The sequence below is a fragment of the Haliaeetus albicilla genome, chromosome 1 (assembly GCF_947461875.1).
Source record: "Haliaeetus albicilla chromosome 1, bHalAlb1.1, whole genome shotgun sequence".
Classification (NCBI taxonomy): Eukaryota; Metazoa; Chordata; class Aves; order Accipitriformes; family Accipitridae; genus Haliaeetus; species Haliaeetus albicilla.
In genome coordinates this window covers 82,716,732-82,736,638 of record NC_091483.1, presented here as the reverse complement: position 1 = coordinate 82,736,638, position 19,907 = coordinate 82,716,732, and the positions used below count along the sequence as shown (strand labels likewise).

The window sequence follows — 19,907 nt, the reverse complement described above, 5'->3', positions numbered from 1 at the left end:
ATTAACTTAACTGACAGTACAGTTTTTTGAGAGAAGATTGTAACTGGCTGAGAAATAAGCACCTGGAATAAAAACTCAGGTTCGCTTAAACTTTGCTATCATACACGAGTATAATACAGCAATGGCTGGAGTACTGATAAAAAATGGACACATTAATTATAGAAGCATGCTGAAATCGGAGTGCTGATAACCGAGAGGTGTTGCTTTTTAATTTCTTGGTTTAGTTGAATAATACTTAGTGCTTAATATGCTAGGCAGTAGGCATCACATGCTTGTATTAGATTATGCCTTTTGTGCTTCCTGAAAGCTGGACTTTTTAGTTGTTCAGTGCAAAGTTTATACTGCTTTTCTCTGTAGTTGTCAATTTATTTCTAACGTTACTTGCAGTCAGCTTTATTTGTCTGTATTTGCCAAGTTTGAACTGCTTCATGACTATTTTGGTAGGCTTTTTTAGAAATCTAACCTTCTTGCAAGCAATTGATTTCTTACTAGATGTTGAAATGCGTCATTCTGTTTCTCTGAATCCATTATTTCGTTTTCTTACAGATACACTGATGTTATTGATGTTGTACAGGCTCTGCAAACTCATCCTGACCCAGACGTGAAGTCGTCTTTCATCATTGGAACAGTTAATACTTGTGTAGAGCCACTGAGTTGCTATATGGAACATAGGTATACTTTAAGTTATTTCTACTAGTTTGAAAATAGATATAGAAGTTTGTGAGATCACTTTTATAATAATTAGAGATGTATGATGGCTAAATGCCATTGAACTGTCTTAAAACTCATAAAACTGGTAGGTAATCCATCTTGGATGAACTTTGAAGTACTGTTTGGTTTATAATGATGACACTTGGTTTCCACTAGGGATATAATTATATATAGTATTAATAAAAGTTTAACTTGTGGAAGAATAAACAAAGATTGTCATTAGCATACTGCTTAAATACGTATACTCTGGCTAAGGTCTTTGTAAAATCTGGACAGTCAATTGTCCTGTCACGTGCTTTTTTAAATCATTCTTTTTCTTGACATCTTTTTGTAAGTGTGACTAAAAATTGAGATGCGTGTCTCAGTTTGGGTTGTTGATCATGTCACTATTTTGGGATATTAAATGAAGATTGTACAGATTTAAAATATAGAACTTATGGGAAGCATAATTTTGTTGAAGAGACTGACAAAGCATGGAAGCAAAAGCATTGCAAATATTAAAATCTGATATCCTGGGTTACTTCAGAGGCAGGGTGGGGAGGAAACGGTAGCAAAGCCAAGTCGCTGACATTTTAAAATAGTGTGGTATGGTTGCTGTTTCATAGTGTGTGTGTGTGTATATATATATATATATATATATATATGTGTGCTCCACAGTTAAACAAACATGGAACTGATTTCATAGACCTATCTGTAAAATTGTAATATTTAAATTTTGCAATTATGCCTTGCAGCTGATTTGATAAAAGTAAGTTAAAGCAGTTACAATTTTCAGAGTTCTTAGCATTGCTGCTATTTCTGATAAAATGCTCTGCATCGCAGCTTAGAGGTGAACTGCCCGATCATTTTATAAAAGTGCATTCCTTAAACTTCCTAGCCGTTTTTAAAATGCTAACCATTGTGCTTCTTGTGCTTTGCACTAGTCAATAAATAGACATTACCTTACTGCTTCTTTTTGTCTCTGTGACAAAGATTGTAAGTAAATAATAAAGACTACATAAAATATTTGTGAATTGATGCTGAAGTGCTGTTTTAACTTGTTCTTTCCATAATTGTAGGAAAGACAAGTTCCATTCCTAGGGTTTTTTTAAACTTACTAATGTGTTACTAGTCATGGTACTGAGTAGTATTTATAGCAGCAGTAGCCTGCAGTCCTTTGACTAACATTGTTTGTCTCTTGAAGTGCAGTAGCAATTGAAGGAAGAGGCATAGCCTATGCTGTAGACTATTTGTGTCTCGCTTTGAAGTTTCTTCTGATAAGAACTTACCAAGTAGCCATGTGCTGCCAATGACAAATCTTTCAGTTGGGAAGCTTTGGCAATTTCACTGTGCAAGTCAAGAAGAGTGATTTTAATGTCTGACTTGAAACTTTTGCAGTCGCGAAAATCAGGACTCTTTCTTAAAATCTCAAAATTCATTACTGTAGAGATCTAGCTCTTTTGTAAGCCTAGGATGAAGCTCTTCCCTGTGTTGAATAGTAAGCCAGGGCAGGGGGGAGGTAGTTGAAAGGGCGCAGGTAAAGTACTCCCTTTACTCTAGAGGTTTTTTTTAATTGTCACTTGTCTGACACTATCAGAAATTGGTATGATATGTAGTACAGAAAGTATTATGTACATACAATCTTTCCATGAAGAGTTCCCACCATGTTTGGAAGACATAATTCTTTAGGGCAAACTTAAAATTCCTGTTGTTTACATAGGAATTAAAATAATATTGAAGCCTTTCTGTTTTCCTAGAATACAGAATAGATTGCGTATTAGACATTAGCTGTGAAATCCATTAAAGGATTAAAACCATCTACAAAACCAATTTGGGGGTAAGAACTCCTGAAAGACAAAACATATAGGGATGTTCCGGTTACATGGACTGAAGAAAGGAAACATGAAAATGGGTTGGATAGTAAGACTCTAGCTGTCAGTGTCCAAATGAATGTTAATGCTTTACCTAAATAATAATATCCATTCTTGATGTACAAACTTCTGGTTTTTCTAGGCTTCTTTTTCCCAAGTTCTTGGACCAGTGTTCACAAGGTATGTGTCACTTTTCTTGACTTTGAGCTCTACAGAACAAGTAGCTGAGCCATATGGCCAAATAAATACACTGTAAATGCATGTAGTCAAAGGATCATGATAAATTCTTCGAGGTAAGAACCATCTGTGCAGAAAAATCTCTCTTTGCCTACATTATTAAACACCATAGGTGCCTGGAGAAGATGTAAGAATATGGAGCATGATGTATTCTGGTTGTCCTCATCTGGAGGATAGGTTTTCCAGGACCATGAGTTAAACTGCTTACCATGAACTGTTGTAACTCGTGCTGTGTTGTAAATCTAGGAGCAAAATGGATTGGATATGAGTTCCATCCTCTTTTGGCAAGGCATGAGGAAATAGAGCTCTCATTTTTGCTATTTTAGAGAGGGAAAAATGAGCTGGTTCCCTTGTTCCCCATATTTTCTTCTTAATGCAGTGTGGAGGATCCTCGCAGGGTTCATTTGACACTGAAGCAGACAAAAAAGCTCACTTGCAGAAGAACTGTTTCTTACCTGTATATTCAGCTTTATATCCTGACTATGAAATGCATCATCCTCCTTGTCAGGCGTGGAGAGCAGCTGTTGGCATAAATGGGATACCATCCTTCCTGACTTACTATCAACTGAGTTCTTTAAGTTTCAAGAGCAGAAGCAAATTCAGCTATAGCACCTTTACAGTTGTTTTTAACAATTGTATAGCTGATTTACAATGTTGAGACCAGTACATGGAGGGGTGTGTGTGTGTGTATATGAGAACAGATCTCTCCAGTCAGATAATCATCATTTTAGGCAGACTGTAAGCTCAACCTGAAATTAGGTAGACCAATGACAGTTGAGATTTTTTTTTTTAAGTCGCTGTTGGACTGCAGTTACTGCAACGTGACGTTCTGATTTTTATGCTCATGTCTTCCCAAGTGAACTGCAGGACTGTAATTTTTGTGTTTGTATTTAAATGCAGTTGTCAGAGTAGGATGTTGCACTCTTCTTGCGGCTATTTAGACTCTGTGGAGTCTAAATACTCTGTAGAGTTTTTCTGCCAGAATTATGCCACCTCTTATTCATGTGTGGAGGGAGCCTAAAAAAATGAAATCCAAAAGAACGAGGTTGTGAACAAGCTGGAATGTAGGTGCTATTGTATAAATCACTATTTTATTCTTACTTGGAGAGAAATGTTGGTGCTACAAATCAGGGAACCAACCAATAGATAATTATCATGATTATAGCCATGGTTGAAATTGAAGAGAGCAGGAGAATGTTAAGAATTAAGAATATAACAAAGTATCAATAACTACTGAAAAGTTAAGAGTGCAAGCATGATTTTTTTTTTGATGACAGAATGAAAAAAAAAAAACCCAAGAGGCTCAAAGCTATCGTTTTTTTTTTAAAGTGCAGTTGTACAGACCTGATTGGGTGAGAATTTGTCATTGTTCAAGGAGGAACTAGAAAATGCATAGGACAAGTATAGGTAATTTTTCTATGGTTCAAACACTGAAAGAAGGAAAAATACCGGAGGTTAGAAGAATGTTCTTCTGGCAGTGAATTATTTCTGCATGTTGCAAGGTTTTGTCATCCAGTTTTCAGATATAAAATGTCACATTAGATAGCCTAGAGGTCTATTCCTGTAAAGCAAATTGTTTCACATGAATAGGGGCAATTCTTGTGTAAAAAGTTGTAAGAGGAAAAGTATGCTTTGAACTGAGATGTGGTACACTTAAACTTTGCAGACAAATGCAGAATTGTATCACATGTATAGTAGGGAATTTACTTCTGCATAACTGAGAATTCATTTCTGGTGCAACAATAGCAGTATTTAATGAGTCATACACTTTGACAGATATTTGTCCTACTTTTTTTGTGTGTCATGTACCCCAATATTATTGTTTGTGTTACTGTGCCATCAGTGGGCCAAGACAGTGTCATACTGGGCGTTGTACAAATCTGAAAACAGAAACTTGCAATGAGGGTGTAAGAAAAGACAAGTATGGCTGTAGGCAAGTAGGAATTAATTAGACTTTTGGGTGGTTATCTTGTCCACATAACTATCTCGCAAATTTGGGGAGTGAGTAGGATTAGTCTTTTGCTGCTGCTTTCCAGGTCTCTTCTATTTTGCGGCTTTCTCTGTAACGAAGGGGTACCTATGCATGGTAGCAATGTGACATCGTATTATGAGTGACACTTTCTGTTTGGAAAGCCACAAGACTAAGAGAAACAGATCAGGATCAGGGAGAACTGATAAAGCCTGGAGTAGAGTGACCAACGTTAGCAGTTTTGCTTTGTCTCTCCCTTCCATACTTGTTTAAACTTTTCAAAAAAATCTTGCCACCATCCGTGTGCTGTAATTTACTTTTGTCTCACTCCTCCTAAATATGCCTTTTTTTTTTCTTTCTTTTTCTTGCACAGAAGCTGTAAGATGACACCTTACTAGTCTAAGGGCACATTGGCATCTCTTGTGTTGTATATTAAATTGTTTTACAGATTAAGACATTGCTGTTGTTAAATACGCCCATTGTATGTTTGGGAGCAAAGAGGATCCATTATTTTTGTAAAGCATACGTATTTTTAATCTATCCCTCCTGTTTCTTTACTGCTTCTGTTGAACATGCTATTCCCCAGGCGGCAAGATTTTTTTCCTTTAGATGAGTGTATAAATAAGGAATTAAACAAAACTGGGTGGTCTTCAAAATGCAGTAGAAACAGAGATGGCAGTGGCAATTTAAATAGAAAAGGTCAAAATTATTTGTTACGAAAGCTATATAGGCATCTTCCAGTTCACAGAAAGCTATTTTTCTTCTGGTTTACATTGCCTGTCACTCAATTCAGAATCATGGACTGTTGCCTGCTAACCCAGGGCCAAATCTTGTGTGATACTGGCACTTACAAGATTTATGTATAGGTGTGTGCAGAGCCAAAGCTTGCAGGTTCCCCAGGCTCTGAGCAGTGTTCTGTTACTTCCAAGATTGCGTGGGAGTTTACAAGCAAGAATGACAGCTAGCGCCCGAAAGCTGTTCCCCTTGGACAAGCACAAATGAAGCGGAGATTGATGGAGAAAGAGTATGGGTGATGAACATGAGACAAGATGCATAGGTTTCTGATTTGCTAGGTATTTTATTCCTTGAATCTTTTTCTTAACTTTAAGCTTTGCCAGCTTAGTCCCTGACAAATACCTATTTTCTCCAAGGCATCGTGCTTCTAACTGTAATATATGCTTCGTAGCATTTATGTTATGCAGCCTTTTTATTGTTCTGTGCCAACTTCACAGAAAGTATAACTATGTTTTTAATTAAACTTGACTTTTAAATCAATATCAAGTTTGGGCATATGAAGAAAAAAAACCCACTGCGTGTGTAGCACACCCACAGTGTGGTGGTTGTTGATTAGCTTATTCATAGTTTTCATCTTAATTGCATGATCTACATAATAATTTCAAGCATGCGTGTGACTTAAATTTCTAAGTATGCTTGCTGCTCTTCCCCCTCCCCCTATCTCTCTCAAGAGCAACTGTGTATTGGAGAAAACTTAGATGTTTCTGAAATTGGAGTGGAAACTTCTGTGGGAGATTAAAAAAAGAGAAATACTAATGATGAAAATTTGCTTGGGCTATTGCTAAAATTCTAGCTTGAAAGGGTCAGTGATGCAAGTAACAGTGACTGGGAGCATTTGGTATAGAAATTTCTGTGTAAAGAAGCCTCTGCAAGGATTAGTGTACTTTAATGACTTCTGTAAAGATCAGGAATAGCTGTAAGCAGCAGATCACGGTGTGAGCTTCGTTACATACTCTGCTTTAAATAGTGATGGGTTGGAGGAAGGGCAAATGCATCCTGGTTCAATTGTTCATGGATATTCGAGAGTTTACTGTTCTGTCTTACACCCTACTTGTAGTTACGGGAAAGTGTCTGAAATGAGCTGCACGCCTTGTGCAAAGAAATTCCATTCTGTACACATTTTGGACAATACTGACATCCTAGGGAGTCCTAAAGAGTTGGCACTGCAATCTCATTGAGGAACTGGGCTGAAATTCATTCTGATATACCACCTTCTTGATATAAGTGGAAAGCAGAGGCTCTATAACACTGAAATTAGTTGGATAAGTGCAATATGTCATCATTTCCTAAATGAGAACTCTTCCTGTACGCAAGGCTTGATGGCTGTGATCTTTGGTGTGTAATTTCTGATCACCTTCAGAGGCAGCATCTGCAGTAGCAGCAGTTGGTTGACTTATACCTGGCAAGACAGCAGGTATAACATAAAGACTGTGTTGCCATCTTCAAATCTTGGGAAGTTTTTGCTTAAGAAGAGTAACCATGTCTTCAATGAAATTGGTGGCACTAGGTGCAAGGTGAAGGGGTACTGTTAAGTCTGAAAAAGGAATCACTTTTCTGGTCACACAGTGGAGTCTTCTTGGGAATTGGGGCTCGGGACAAATAGTTATCCCATTGTTTTTCTCTGTTACTGTTTTTGATGCCTTGTGGGTTCAGGCTTGCTGTCTGAATACCATTTTGGGTCTGTCTCTACAAACAGAGATAAAAAAAACCCAAACCCTTCTCTTGTTTTTAGAAGTGACAACTGTCAGGGTCCAAAATACTGTCTTTTAGCTGTTTAGTCTATCTTTCTACACATTGAATTTGCCAAGAGGCTTTAAATGTTAGTGTTTTTTATTAAACTAGTCCTTCTTAAATTGATTCTCCAATGAATTTATTCTTCTAATTAATTGATTCTTTTGATTAATTGAGTCTAAATTGCTTCTGTTAGATGAAAGGTTCCTTGCTTGGGGTATTTTTGTTGTTGCTTTTTTTTCTCTTTAACAACTTTAATGTAGTGAGATCGAAGGAAAATAAGAGAAGAATGGCTGTTATATCACTTAATAGTTTATTAGTCACTGTTGCATGCCTGACTTCTGTAAACTATCCTCTGATTTCCTTACACAGGACTAGTGAGTAACGTGGTTTTCACAAGTCATGCTACAGAGCAGAAGCATCCACTCCTTAGGCAATTGCAGAGCCTTATCCGAGCGGCAAATCCTGCTGTTTCATTCATCTTGGCAGAAAATGGAGTTGTAACTAGGTAACATTAATCACTGTCTAGTATTTGTCACTTTTGGCACTTCTCTTGTTTTACTTTGGTAACTTGTACAAAGGAGATGAGATTTTTCTTAATTGCTTATCATGCAAAAGGCATCTTCCCTTTACATTTGTGGTCATATAAATGTAGGGATTAGGAAATGTATGGTTTTGTTTGCAGGGTATGACTTACGTTACTGTCATACTAAGGGAAAAATACTCTTAATTTTACTGTGACTAACACATTCAGTTTTATGTAAGTAGCATACAGATAGTGGCCATTTTATTGAACTTACAAAATTAAAAATCTTCCTCTTTATCTCTTTATAGGAATGAGGATATTGAATTAATTCTCTCAGAAAGCAGTTTTTCAAATCCTCAGATGATGAGAGCACGATATTTAATGTATCCTGGCTGGCAAGTATCTAGACTGAGAAATTTTAAAACTATTTTTCTAATTAACTTGAAGATTAAGAAGTCTCACTAACTTAATTTATGTTTTTTTTTTTTTTCAAGACTACTCATTTGGAACAGGCAATTGCTTTGTAAATCATTTTTAAAAGAGCTGATGAGTATTCTTAGTAGATACATGATTGCTGTGCTTTTATGGGGAAAAAGATCCTTTCTGGACACTATTTAAATCAATGGCAAGATTCCTGTTGCTTTTCAGAAGAATAGAAAAGAACCCTCTGGGAATAAGCTGGGAAGGATTGGGATGGGTGAGGTCAATAATGACTAGAGTAATTTCATTCTGACAGCTATTCAGCCTTACTGGAATGAACTTGCTATGTCAGTCTAGCTATTAGCAGAACAATTATTCATAAAAACCAGCAACCTTATTGACAGTCTTGGCAGAGGCTAAGGGCACAATAATACATGGTACCAAGCTTTCCATTTAATGCTGAGTGATATTTTTCATGGTTCAGAGTTCTTTACACATCTTGTTGCAGTTATCTGTGCTGCACCTATTTGGCAGAAAATGTAAACCTGTCAGCCATTATAACTCCTGGCTGACTGTTTCCTAGTTAGGTTTGGAAGCACGATTTATTTACCATGCCTTGCCAGCCCTGTATGTATGTATATCTTTTTATTCATAATTTTTGCTCTAAATTGGATGCAAGTAAGGCTCCTGAAGTAAACTGGCACAAAGCTTGGGATGTCAGAGCTGCTTGTCGATTGTGTGGAGCCAAAGGGAGAGAGAGAAAGCAGGAAAAGAACATATTTAAAACTCTTGGACAACTGTTAATCTATTTGATGATAGTATGCAAGAATACTATGTAGATAGTATGCAAGAAGAAAAAATTGCAGCAGGAAGAGCATCAAAACGAGTCCCGAGCGCTTTGAAAAACCCCTAGTACTGCTAATATCACATTTTCATGGATGTCTTAGAGAAGAAAGCTTCATATGAGCAAGGCTTACCTGTGGTGAAATAATAGATGTTCCTTTTAAGAAGTCTGTTAGATGAAAAACACAAGTGCATGTGTTTTCTGTATGTTGAAGGGGTGTGTGTGTTTTTGTCTTAAGGTATGAAGGCAAATATGGAGCTGGGTCTTTCTTCCCTCCAATGGTTCAGATCTGTGTATGGTTTAATCGTCCTCTAGAAAAAACACGATTTGTGACCAAATGTAAAGGTACAAATGAACTTTGACTGACTTGATTTAAATCCAAGTTTGAAATACTGGGGAATAGAGAGGAAGGCAGGCACTGACGTAGCACAGTTATTTAATTACTGCTGAAGTAAACTTTTAATTGAAAATTCAGCTTTTCTTCCTTAAAGTACAGTAAATTATTTTCTTAGGTGTCTGCTCTGGAAAATTGACCCATGATTTTGTTCAGATTAAAATCTATTTTAATTTTCTGTTTCTAGAGACTGAGACACTTACCTTCATATGTTTGCTTTTTATTTTATGTTTAATTTTACTTAGTAGTGTCGAAATTAGAGTTTATAAGTAACCATCAGCTTCTACTTTTTATGCTAAATAATTCTTTGTAGTTATTAGAAAATAGGCTCAGCTCTGTGTTAGGCTACTAGAGTAGATATATAATCATGCCTTTGCTTCTTTCCTTAGCAAAACAGTGTTAAGGAGCACCATTTTACTTTCCACACACACTGTAAGCGTTCATTATGCCAAACACATGTTATTTCCCACGTACCCCATAGCAAAGAAATGAGAACATATAGAAATGTTATGTAGTGGGGCTCTGGGGGACACTGCAGCTTTTCCCCCTGAAGCACTAGGATGTGGATTAGAGACCTGTAGCATAGGTCTGACCAGAATTACACCAAGGAGAAGAAAAATACGTGAGATAATCTATTTGTCTTCTATTTCGAACAGCGATTAAGTCATTGCTCAAGCCAAGTCCTTTTTCTGGAAACATTTATCACATCATGGGCAAAGTTAAGTTTTCAGGTAAGGGCAAATTACTGTTTACACGTTGTCTTGTGATGGCAGTGCGTGTACGTGTATTTGAAAACTTTATGTACTGTATTCTGTCTACACCAATGTGTTGATGTTAATTAGATTAGTGATTATCAGGACATTTCTTTCTTCCATCTTCTCCTTTTTAGATTCTGATAAAGTGATTGAAGTCTGTCACAACACGTCATCTAACTCACTGAGCCTTGTGCCTGTTCAGGAGGGGCCAAATCCTCCTGACTCAAGAAGCGATAACAGAGATTGCAGCAGTCAACAGGAGTGCTTCCTTGTGTTCATTGGCTGCTCTCTTAAGGAAGAGGATATAAAAGACTGGCTCAGAGAAACCGCAAAACAGGTTCGTGGGCATGTTTATTTTTGTTCAGTGTGATGTGTTTGGCATTTCTTAACAACAAAAGGAGGAATCCGAGTGTCTCGATGAAACTTTTTTTTAATCTCCTTTCTCTTCTACCAAGGTATTAGCATTCCAGGATGTAAATGTATTTCAGAAAGAGGACTAACAGTTTGCAAATGTGTATTGTAATTTGTGTATTGTTTTAATATCTGCTACAGCTTATTCATCGATTGATCTGCTCTTGAATGCCTAAGCAAGTGGAGTATGTCCAGAATAAACACAAGATGATTTAGCGGAGACATGATTGCCAAAAGCTAAAGCGTAGTATGAAATAAATCTTCTTGAAGTACCTGAATGGTGCAAAGCTGAAAACTTGTTTTGATTCACTAAATTAAACCTCCTTGGAAGTAATCCACTGAAACGGAGGGTATAGTTTTTTTCATTTTGTCTTGATTAATTTGTCAACTGTGCAGCTGTGTAAGGCTTTATGTATTTCTGCATGGCTAACGTACCTATGCAGTAGAAGCTGGAGCAGGGAACAGGGACTATGTACATCGTAAGGCCTAGAAGACACATTCTGCACTTTTGGTGTCTTACTAACTTCACACGGTGACTGGCATGACCTGACCAGGAGTGCGGGACAAGATGGTTCCCTGCTACATAACCAAGTAATACCAGCAAGTATTACTTTTGCCAGGCTGCACATCAAGGTCTTAGGAAGTGAGTCTTGAGGCTTGATGGAGAAATATACTTGGACAGAAACTGTTCAACCGTACAAATTGCTTATTTTAGCACTCTAGTTGGAACCTAAGCCTATAGTTGTGCCCTTTCGTGATGCCCGTTTTGGAACATTTTTTAGTTAAAAATACTCGTGGTTACTTCTTCATAGCTTAGGATTTGCATATTATCTCTAAAAAGCTGTGTAGGAAGGGAAAAAAGTTTCCTGCAGACCGTTGTTGGAGCTGTTTCTAAGGATCTTCAGGTTCTTACCTCTGTTCTAGCAGGTTGTGTTACTTCAGGGAAGTATACATTTTCTGTGATCATATCTCATGCTCTGTATGATTCACATGGATAATATATGGAGACACATGCTTTTGACATGTAAGAAAGCACTCTATGGAATTATATTTTAATTTTATGAAAACTTGGAATTTAAATGCTATCTCAAGTGTGGAGTGCTTCCTCTTTCAGGGGTTCAAGACTACAAGTAGTCTTTGTACAGTCTCACTAGTCATGGCTAATTTAGGGTTTCAGATAGTTCTGACAGTTATTGCATGCTGCGTGAAAGAAATTAATTATAAAACTTTTCAGACTAAAATCTAGATGGTTTTTCGGTTCCTGTGCCAGTTTTCTTCGGTTTTTTGCAGTAAAGCTGTATTTAAATTGTATTGTTTGAAGTACTTTCAGAATTTGTCATTTCTAATGATGCTTTATGTAAGATCACTTAACTTTTACTTTTGTTTTCAGAACATAGTTGTGAGTGCTTTAATATAATTGAATAATTCTGTCTAGAAATTAATTTTTAAAATACATGCTTCTAAAAGGAGTACTTTTGTGCTGGGCTTGAGCATGATAGCATGTGATCATAGATTTCGCTACCGTTATCCACATTTTCAAGAAAAGAACTTTTCTGTTTTGTGGTATGGGTTGGGTTTTTTTGTTTTGTTTTTTTTTTAAACTAAACTGTAGTATCACATTGTCACTCAGTAGGTTTATAACTGGGGTCTAATTCTTCATACAGAAACCTCAGAGGAAAGCCCTGAAAACCAGAGGAATGCTAACCCTTCAGGAAATAAAAAACATTCACGTAAGTAGAAGCAATTAATAGCAAGCTCTTTTTTTCGGCTGATTTTCTTAAATATCCATTTGTATGATAGAGCGCCTCCCATACCTGCCATAACAAGTGTGCTGAGTGCTAAATTATTATGGCACTTACTGTCTTTGGATATACTTGAAACACAACTGAGGCTGTCCAGGAGGGATTTGAGATATAAATCTTGGTGTTAGCTCTGAGAAGTAGGGGGAGGTGTAAGGTGTTGGACGAGCATACGCTTTTGGTTACCGTAACGGTCTTTCCCCGTCTTATCTCCCTGTTCTGTGCTGTCCAGGTTGTCACGTGCAAATTAGGATCCCAAATGCCTAATCCTGCCCTCATCAACTACCTTTAGGTTGTAAGTGCTGTCTCTGGAGTTGGGTTCCTTAGAGTTTGGCATGGCTATGATTAGTGTTGCTGTACCTAACTCCCCTAGTCCATATGGGTGTCATTTATCATACTGTTTTTTCAGAGTGCTCCTTTATAGCCAGGAGACGTACCTTCCTCCCTGGCTGTTAAGTTCACCAGAAGGAATTCTTCTTTTATCTATTTAAGTTTGTTAGGACCGTCTCTAAGCAGTTTTGAGTTTTAAATGTTTAATGTACAGTATATTCTTTCTTAATGTAGGTGAAACGCCACTTGGATCCACTTCCAGCTGGTTATTTTTACAACGGGACTCAATTTGTGAATTTTTTTGGTGACAAAATGGATTACCATCCATGTATCCTTTAAAATGTGGGGGGTTTTGGTGAAGGTTTTAGGTAGACAAGAGGCTATGCAAATCTGAAATGTAGACTGTCAAAGCGAATGATACGGTGAAGAGCCAGTTTGATTTGCAGGTGGTAATATGAAGTGAAAAGTTTTGTTCCTGAAATCTGTGCGTGGCTACTTGCCATTTAAAGCTTACTGTTAAAACACTTTTTCAGATATATGATCTAAGAAGCAGAATAGAACCAACAAATCAATCCCAAAACTGTACATTGAGCTCACGCAGAGAATAATTTATGGACCACAGCTTGTCAAAGAAATATTTTTCAAACCAAATAGTGCTGTAGTATTGCTTCATGCCTGGTCATGACTGATAAAACTTACAAATGAATATAATTTTGTGTGCATGCATGTACGTGCACACACTAAAGTAAAAATAATCAGAGTTGTTTTAGGTTTTACTACAGTATCCTTTTTTCTGCCGCATATTTTGCAGTGAAGCTGATATTAAATGATTGCTCTCATTTTGTATCTTGGTATGAGAAAAAACCTTACTGGATGCAAAGCAGTAGTATGAACAGGTTGTTCAGAATTAGGTGTGGATGTGCATTTTTTGTAATCACTTTTTAAACTCACTTAAGCAAGTAAAACCTTATTTTAAAACTACTTCAGCTTGCAAGCAGTATGATTTACTTACCAAACTGTGGCATATACACATTTGTAAATGCACTGTCCTTGCTGGTCTTGTTTGGTGTCAGTTTACAGAACATGAACTAGAGCTGAAGTAGGGTCGTCTGGATTTCTTTCCAAAAATTCCTTTTATTTTTTATTTTAAACCTGATCATATTTTTGTCTTTGGCAAGAAATGCCAGAGTAATACTAATTTTCTAGTGTATTCCTGTTCTCCTTTCCTGTTTTCATAACTTTCTATTGTTTTTGTCCTTGTTTTATTACCAAAATTTCAAATTTGGGTTTATATTCCCAGTTTACTTTTTCACTTCAACAAAGTTTACAAAAATCCAAGTGGGTTCTATGATTCTGTTTTGGAATAAGAACAAACAGTTATTTTCTATGCCCTATGGGACAACTTTAAAATTTTAAACCAGCAGACTTCTGTCTGCAGGTTAAGCTCCTAGTTATGGTATACTGGCAGAAAATAGCCTAACAGCAAACTTGGACTCCAATATTCACTGGATCTTTACTCCGTCACCATCTTGGTGTCTGGCAATAAAATATACAGGTACTGGTTAACCACTTTTGGATGATCTGAATTTTTGGCGGTTTTTTAGACTCCCATTTAACCAAAATAGCTGTAAACATCTGCAAACCTGCTGTAGTTTTGCTGTTCTTATATTCTTCCTCTTGACTGGGAAATGTCTATTGTGCAACTCCTTTATTCCTGAGTAATACAGAGTAGCTGTGGTTAGGTCTGACTGCAGGACTCTGCGAAGGTAATATATTGAATTTCTGCTTTCAGTAAGTGTCCCTGAACTGGCACATCCTTCAGACCTGTATGTTCTTTTCTAATGAATGCTATTTGCACAAAAGTTTTTCCTTAGTTTTTCAAAATCAGTAATGGACCAATTCATGAATGATTACTTGGAAGAAGCCAACAGGGAAATAGAGAAGTACAACAGAGAACTAGAAGAACAAGAGTATCACGATCTCTTTGAGCAGAAGACATAAACACGTGTGTTCTGTGCATTTCTGAACCACCGTCAGTAACCAAAAATGCTGTTGTCCTTGCTGGTTAACTAGAAAATTTCAGCACTCCTTTTAAAACTAAGAGATCATTCCTGTAAGGTTGGCATTTTAATATGGTAACTGCTTAGCTGTTTGTACTGTCAGGTTTGCTTCCACTTCACCTTAATTCCAGACTGTAAAAAGCATCACCTGGAATCTCTGGCTAGTAGTGGAAACTTATTTAAAGAAATAAGAAGAAAAGAAGCAAAACTGTATTTCCTAGTAGATCAGAATGTAATCATGGAATTGGTCTGTCGTGCAGATAATCAAACCACTTTAATCTCTGGGTGTCCCTTGAAACTTGTTGCACAAGAGCATTGATGAGCAGTGGTATACTTTAGTACGTGGGATTGGGGGATGTTCCTAAAGCGAGAAATGGGGGAACATTTAAAAAACTCGGAAGAGTACCTCATCCTACAGCTGTTAGGGTGTTCCCAAAGCGAGAAATGGGGGAACGATTAAAAAAAACTCAGAAGAGTACCTCATCCTGCAGCTGTTAGGGTGTTCCCAAAGCGAGAAATGGGGGAACAATTAAAAAACTTGGAAGAGTACCTAATCCCACTGCTGTTAGGGTGTTCCCAAAGCGAGAAATGGGGGAACAATTAAAAAACTCGGAAGAGTACCTAATCCCACTGCTGTTAGGGTGTTCCCAAAGCGAGAAATGGGGGAACAATTAAAAAACTCGGAAGAGTACCTAATCCCACTGCTGTTAGGGTGTTCCCAAAGCGAGAAATGGGGGAACAATTAAAAAACTCGGAAGAGTACCTAATCCCACTGCTGTTAGGGTGTTCCCAAGGCGAGAAATGGGGGAACAATTAAAAAACTCGGAAGAGTACCTAATCCCACTGCTGTTAGGTGTTCCCAAAACGAGAAATGGGGGAACAATTAAAAAACTCGGAAGAGTACCTAATCCCACTGCTGTTAGGTGTTCCCAAAACGAGAAATGGGGGAACAATTAAAAAACTCGGAAGAGTACCTAATCCTACTGCTGTTAGGGTGTTCCCAAAGTGAGAAATGGGGGAACAATTAAAAAACTCGGAAGAGTACCAAATCCCACTGCTGTTAGGGTGTTCCCAAAGCGAGAAATGGGGGAACAATTAAAAAGCTCAGAAGAATACCTAATCCTAGTGCTGTTAGGGTGTTCCCAAAGCGAGAAATTGGGGAACACTTAGGCATCTGCATTTTTCTGAGGGGACAGTATGTCTCATAACCTCTGCACAGTTTGAATCTGCAGTCAAAATTTTTGAGTTTTCTAAAGAAAAAATGCTTATACATTTCAGGGTGAAACAAGATAAGTAGAGATATCTTGCTTTCTTCCCAGTGTTGTTATTGGTGTTCTAGAAAGCATGACATGGATGGTAGTCATCTGCAACTTGCTGTTGCTTAGAAGATTATCTCTGAAGGATTCTTATTTCAGTACTAAAAACTAAGCAAAGCAAGGGAAGAGGCTAAGGAATTCCTTTTCATGAAAATGGCTTATTTCCAAAGGTAAAAAATACCAAGAGATACATGTGAAATACAAAAGAACTTTTTTTGTGAAGCTTTCAGAAAAATTTGCATGCCGTAACATTTCACTAAACTGATACACCAGGTTTTAAGTACTTGCAACAAAACCTTTATAGTTACCAGATCATACTATGATAGGAATTCTGGCAACTTGTCCTTTAACTTAATTCAGTACAATTTTAAGTGAGAATTCATAGATCACTGAGGGATTATAAGGTACCCTAGCAGCTACTTAGATGTAATTATTGAAGCTTATTTGAATAAGCAGATTATTGTAGCGTGCTGTGTGTTCTGAATTTAGTCAAGTGAAAACAGTCCAGGAGGCATTTTTTATTTTCATATTCCTTTGCCTTAGGAACAGCTCCATCTTTTAATACAACTGCAACTTTTGGTTTTGGTCAGATATATGTAACACAGTAAGAAACGGAATGAATAATTTCTTACAGTACACTTAAAATACTTATAACGTGTCCACACGGTCTCTTTCTGTGGCAGGAAAATGAGATTTAACTCCTGCCATCAAACCTAAGGCTAAATATAGTTTTATGCCTTACTGAAGAAATACATTTTTTACCTTTGGAAAATGAAATGGCTGAAATTTCAGTAAGCCTGTCAAAAAATGAAACACCTTTTAGGTAGACTTTCAGTACATGTTGCTACTAGCTGGCTCAGTGCCTGTGCTGTGGTGGTTTTACAGTGCAGAGGTGGAATTCCAGGTGCTGCAGACTGGGATATAGATGTTGATAAGGTTTCGTTACTAGCTTTCCTACTAGATTTAAAAAGCTGTCTGAATTTAAGAAATTTTTTTTGCACACCACGAGACTTTATAAACTACTTGTATCCTGTTCAAGTACAATAAAAGCCAGCGATTAGTTTGTGTTTCTAGGCTTTCTGGGGTAACCCATATTACAGGTATAGAGCATCATGATAAGGCTCGTGAGTTTATCTATGCATGGCTATACTTTAGTCTTAATATACTGTAGTGCCTGGTAGAGCAAACGTAGCTAGCAGTGGATTTGAGGGGCTAGCGGGTGTTTACAAACTAAGTACAGTTGGTTGCATGAAACAATTTATCAGACCAGGATTATTAGAGTACAAAATTCTGGTCATAACACTGCAATAAAAAGGGGCATTAGAAAGTTCTTAACAAATTATACTGCTTTGCCAATAAACTTAGTGTAAACCCAGTGTGCTCCTTTTCAGTACGAGTTATCTAATCTGCAAAGCCATATTTCTAGAATAGTGGTATGACTATGTAACGTCAGAAGAAATACCAGTGGTTGGGGCAGCAGGCACTTTGGTGATGCTTTGTCTCAACTTGTAAGTCAATAACAGAGTAGATTTAAGTGCAATTGATTGAACGATAGATGAAGATACTGTAGCTTATTTTGCTCTGCTGAACTCTTTTTAAGAACTCCAATTTGTGCAGCTCTTGAAAATAAATGTTGATGGGGCTAATTCATCTGGGGTTGGCATAACGAGTTGTAATTACAAGTGCGATGCCCTGTGAACAAAAAGGAAATAAGTATTCAAAATTGGCGTGCTACTGTGCAAATTGAGCTGTTCCTTAAAAACTGAAGCAGAAGAGCTCAGAACAAAGGCCTAGTATACTTATATACCGTACTGCATGCTATATGGTAATAGCTGTGTATTATGAAGACCTTTCACCATACTGGTACTATTTCAATTAATATATTTTGGTATTGAAATAAATTGATTACCTCAATTTTTTTTTTTTTTTTGTAGTTTTTAACTGTGACTTTAAAACAGAAAAAATACCGAAATAGTGAAACTGTGACAATGGTATCCTTTAAACATAGTAGTGCCTTGCAGATGACACCATTTATTTAAGAAGCATAAAATAAATGGATGTCATGGGTTGTATTGCTTGCACCCTCTTTTTTTAAAGGAAAAACGGTTTTGGTGAAAGGACTTAAAATTAACCTAGTGAAGAATATTAGCACAAATGGTTAAACTGTTTAAAAGAAAACTCTTTGAGGACTAAAATGTGTAAATGCCTGATGCTGCTGATAGTTTAATAGCAGTTGCTGATTATTTTGGAGTTACTTCTAACAATCAGCAGCACTTTTTTTTTTTTAGAAGAGCATAACTTTTGTACTCTGGTCAGAGATATTTATACTGTATCGAACCCCGTCTGTAGGGTAATCTGGTTTCCTCACTGTTGAAGTCGAGGTGAGGATGGAGATACTGCTAAGGATCTAGTTTTGAAAATTTTTTTAGCTACTGTAAAACTTAAAAAAAAAAGCACCATTTCTAAACCGCAAATGTTTGGATACAGAAGAAGTGCCATTACACTGTTCCTTTATCTTTTACTGTATTTTGAAAATTGGTAACAGTAACTTTGTGTCCAGGCATTTCTGATATTGTGAAGAAGTGCTGAGAGTCCTCAAGGGGTTTACGTGCTTTGCTGACCTTCATGTTAGCAGCTTGTGGTGGTGTTTTTTTTTTTTTCCTCACCGAGAATGAGTGTGGTCAGAAGTTGCTGAAGTTATAGGGAGAAAAATGTGATAAACTTAGGAGAGGAACATTTGCAACTTGAACCACGCTGCAATCTCGGAGTATTTTATATTAAGCTGTGCAATTTGTTATTAGTCCAATTTTACACTTTGCAATTAACAAAATTGATTGCAGGGAGGATTTAAGTTGCATGTAAAAGTTCCCTAATAAGTTTTTTTTAATTATTGTTTTTTAATTGAAACTTTTCTGAATTTGCACAGATTTAAGCTCTGGAATACTTTGGTATTCTTAAAAGGGAAAAATTGTAACTAGTATAGTGAATTGTAAACTGTGAGTTGTTAGAACCGCATTGTTGATCTAATTTTAGATTGTTTAAAAATGTACCTCAGAAAGCTAGTGAGAAATGACATCATTTTTACACAACAGTCAAATACTAATGTAACACTTCTCACTTTACAATGTGCCAAAATTCACTTTCATACTAGTTCTCAATGCTTTAATATTTGCAACTTTAAGTTAAAAACTTGTATTTACAAACACTACTGTAACTTCAGTTAAACTGAATTGTGTGATTGAAGCTTTTTGCCTGTTGTATTTATTACACAACTTGATTCAGTAAATATAAAATTACCTTTCCATTTATTTTTGTATTGTTTTACATGTTTATACCTGCAGTTCGTGTGACTTTTACACCTGTAACTCAGATGTGATGGAAAGAACCAATAAACAGTATCCATCTGCTGTCTGTCTTTGACTTCTTTAATAAACTCACTATTTCCTAAACTTGAATTTTTAAGCATTGAGCAGTTTTCTTTTAAAATTTGTTAGTTTTCTAAACTGGCAGAAAGGTGACTAGTTTATATTCAAACAAAAATGTGTAAGATTTAAGGAAATTGGGGGAGGTTAAGCTGTTATTTTAGGTTTAGACCTTCTTGTGTGGATTTCTAACTGGGTAAAACTTAAAACCAGTTGTAGGATGAAGGACCTTGATCGGCTTCCCACCTGCCATCTCCGTCCTTCAGCAGTTGTACTTATGGATAAGTTGATAGTTGCGTATACAGAAATGCAGGAGCTAAATCCTACTCCTTGTATT

The 19,907-nt window shown here is 36.8% G+C and overlaps 1 protein-coding gene across 1 annotated transcript in view; it reads left to right on the top strand.

Annotated features, from left to right (window-relative positions):
* Positions 1-19,555, top strand: part of DNAAF9 (dynein axonemal assembly factor 9) — a 78,250-nt gene extending 58,695 nt beyond the window's left edge. The window contains exons 28-37 of the mRNA XM_069796973.1: positions 547-672; positions 2,704-2,741; positions 7,666-7,801; positions 8,128-8,214; positions 9,322-9,428; positions 10,134-10,208; positions 10,367-10,569; positions 12,308-12,373; positions 13,007-13,100; positions 14,661-19,555. Coding sequence (XP_069653074.1) covers positions 547-672; positions 2,704-2,741; positions 7,666-7,801; positions 8,128-8,214; positions 9,322-9,428; positions 10,134-10,208; positions 10,367-10,569; positions 12,308-12,373; positions 13,007-13,100; positions 14,661-14,773 — 1,045 coding nt within the window. The 3' untranslated portion in view covers positions 14,774-19,555. The remainder of the gene's footprint in view (positions 1-546; positions 673-2,703; positions 2,742-7,665; positions 7,802-8,127; positions 8,215-9,321; positions 9,429-10,133; positions 10,209-10,366; positions 10,570-12,307; positions 12,374-13,006; positions 13,101-14,660) is intronic.
* Positions 19,556-19,907: the final 352 nt, after the last annotated feature.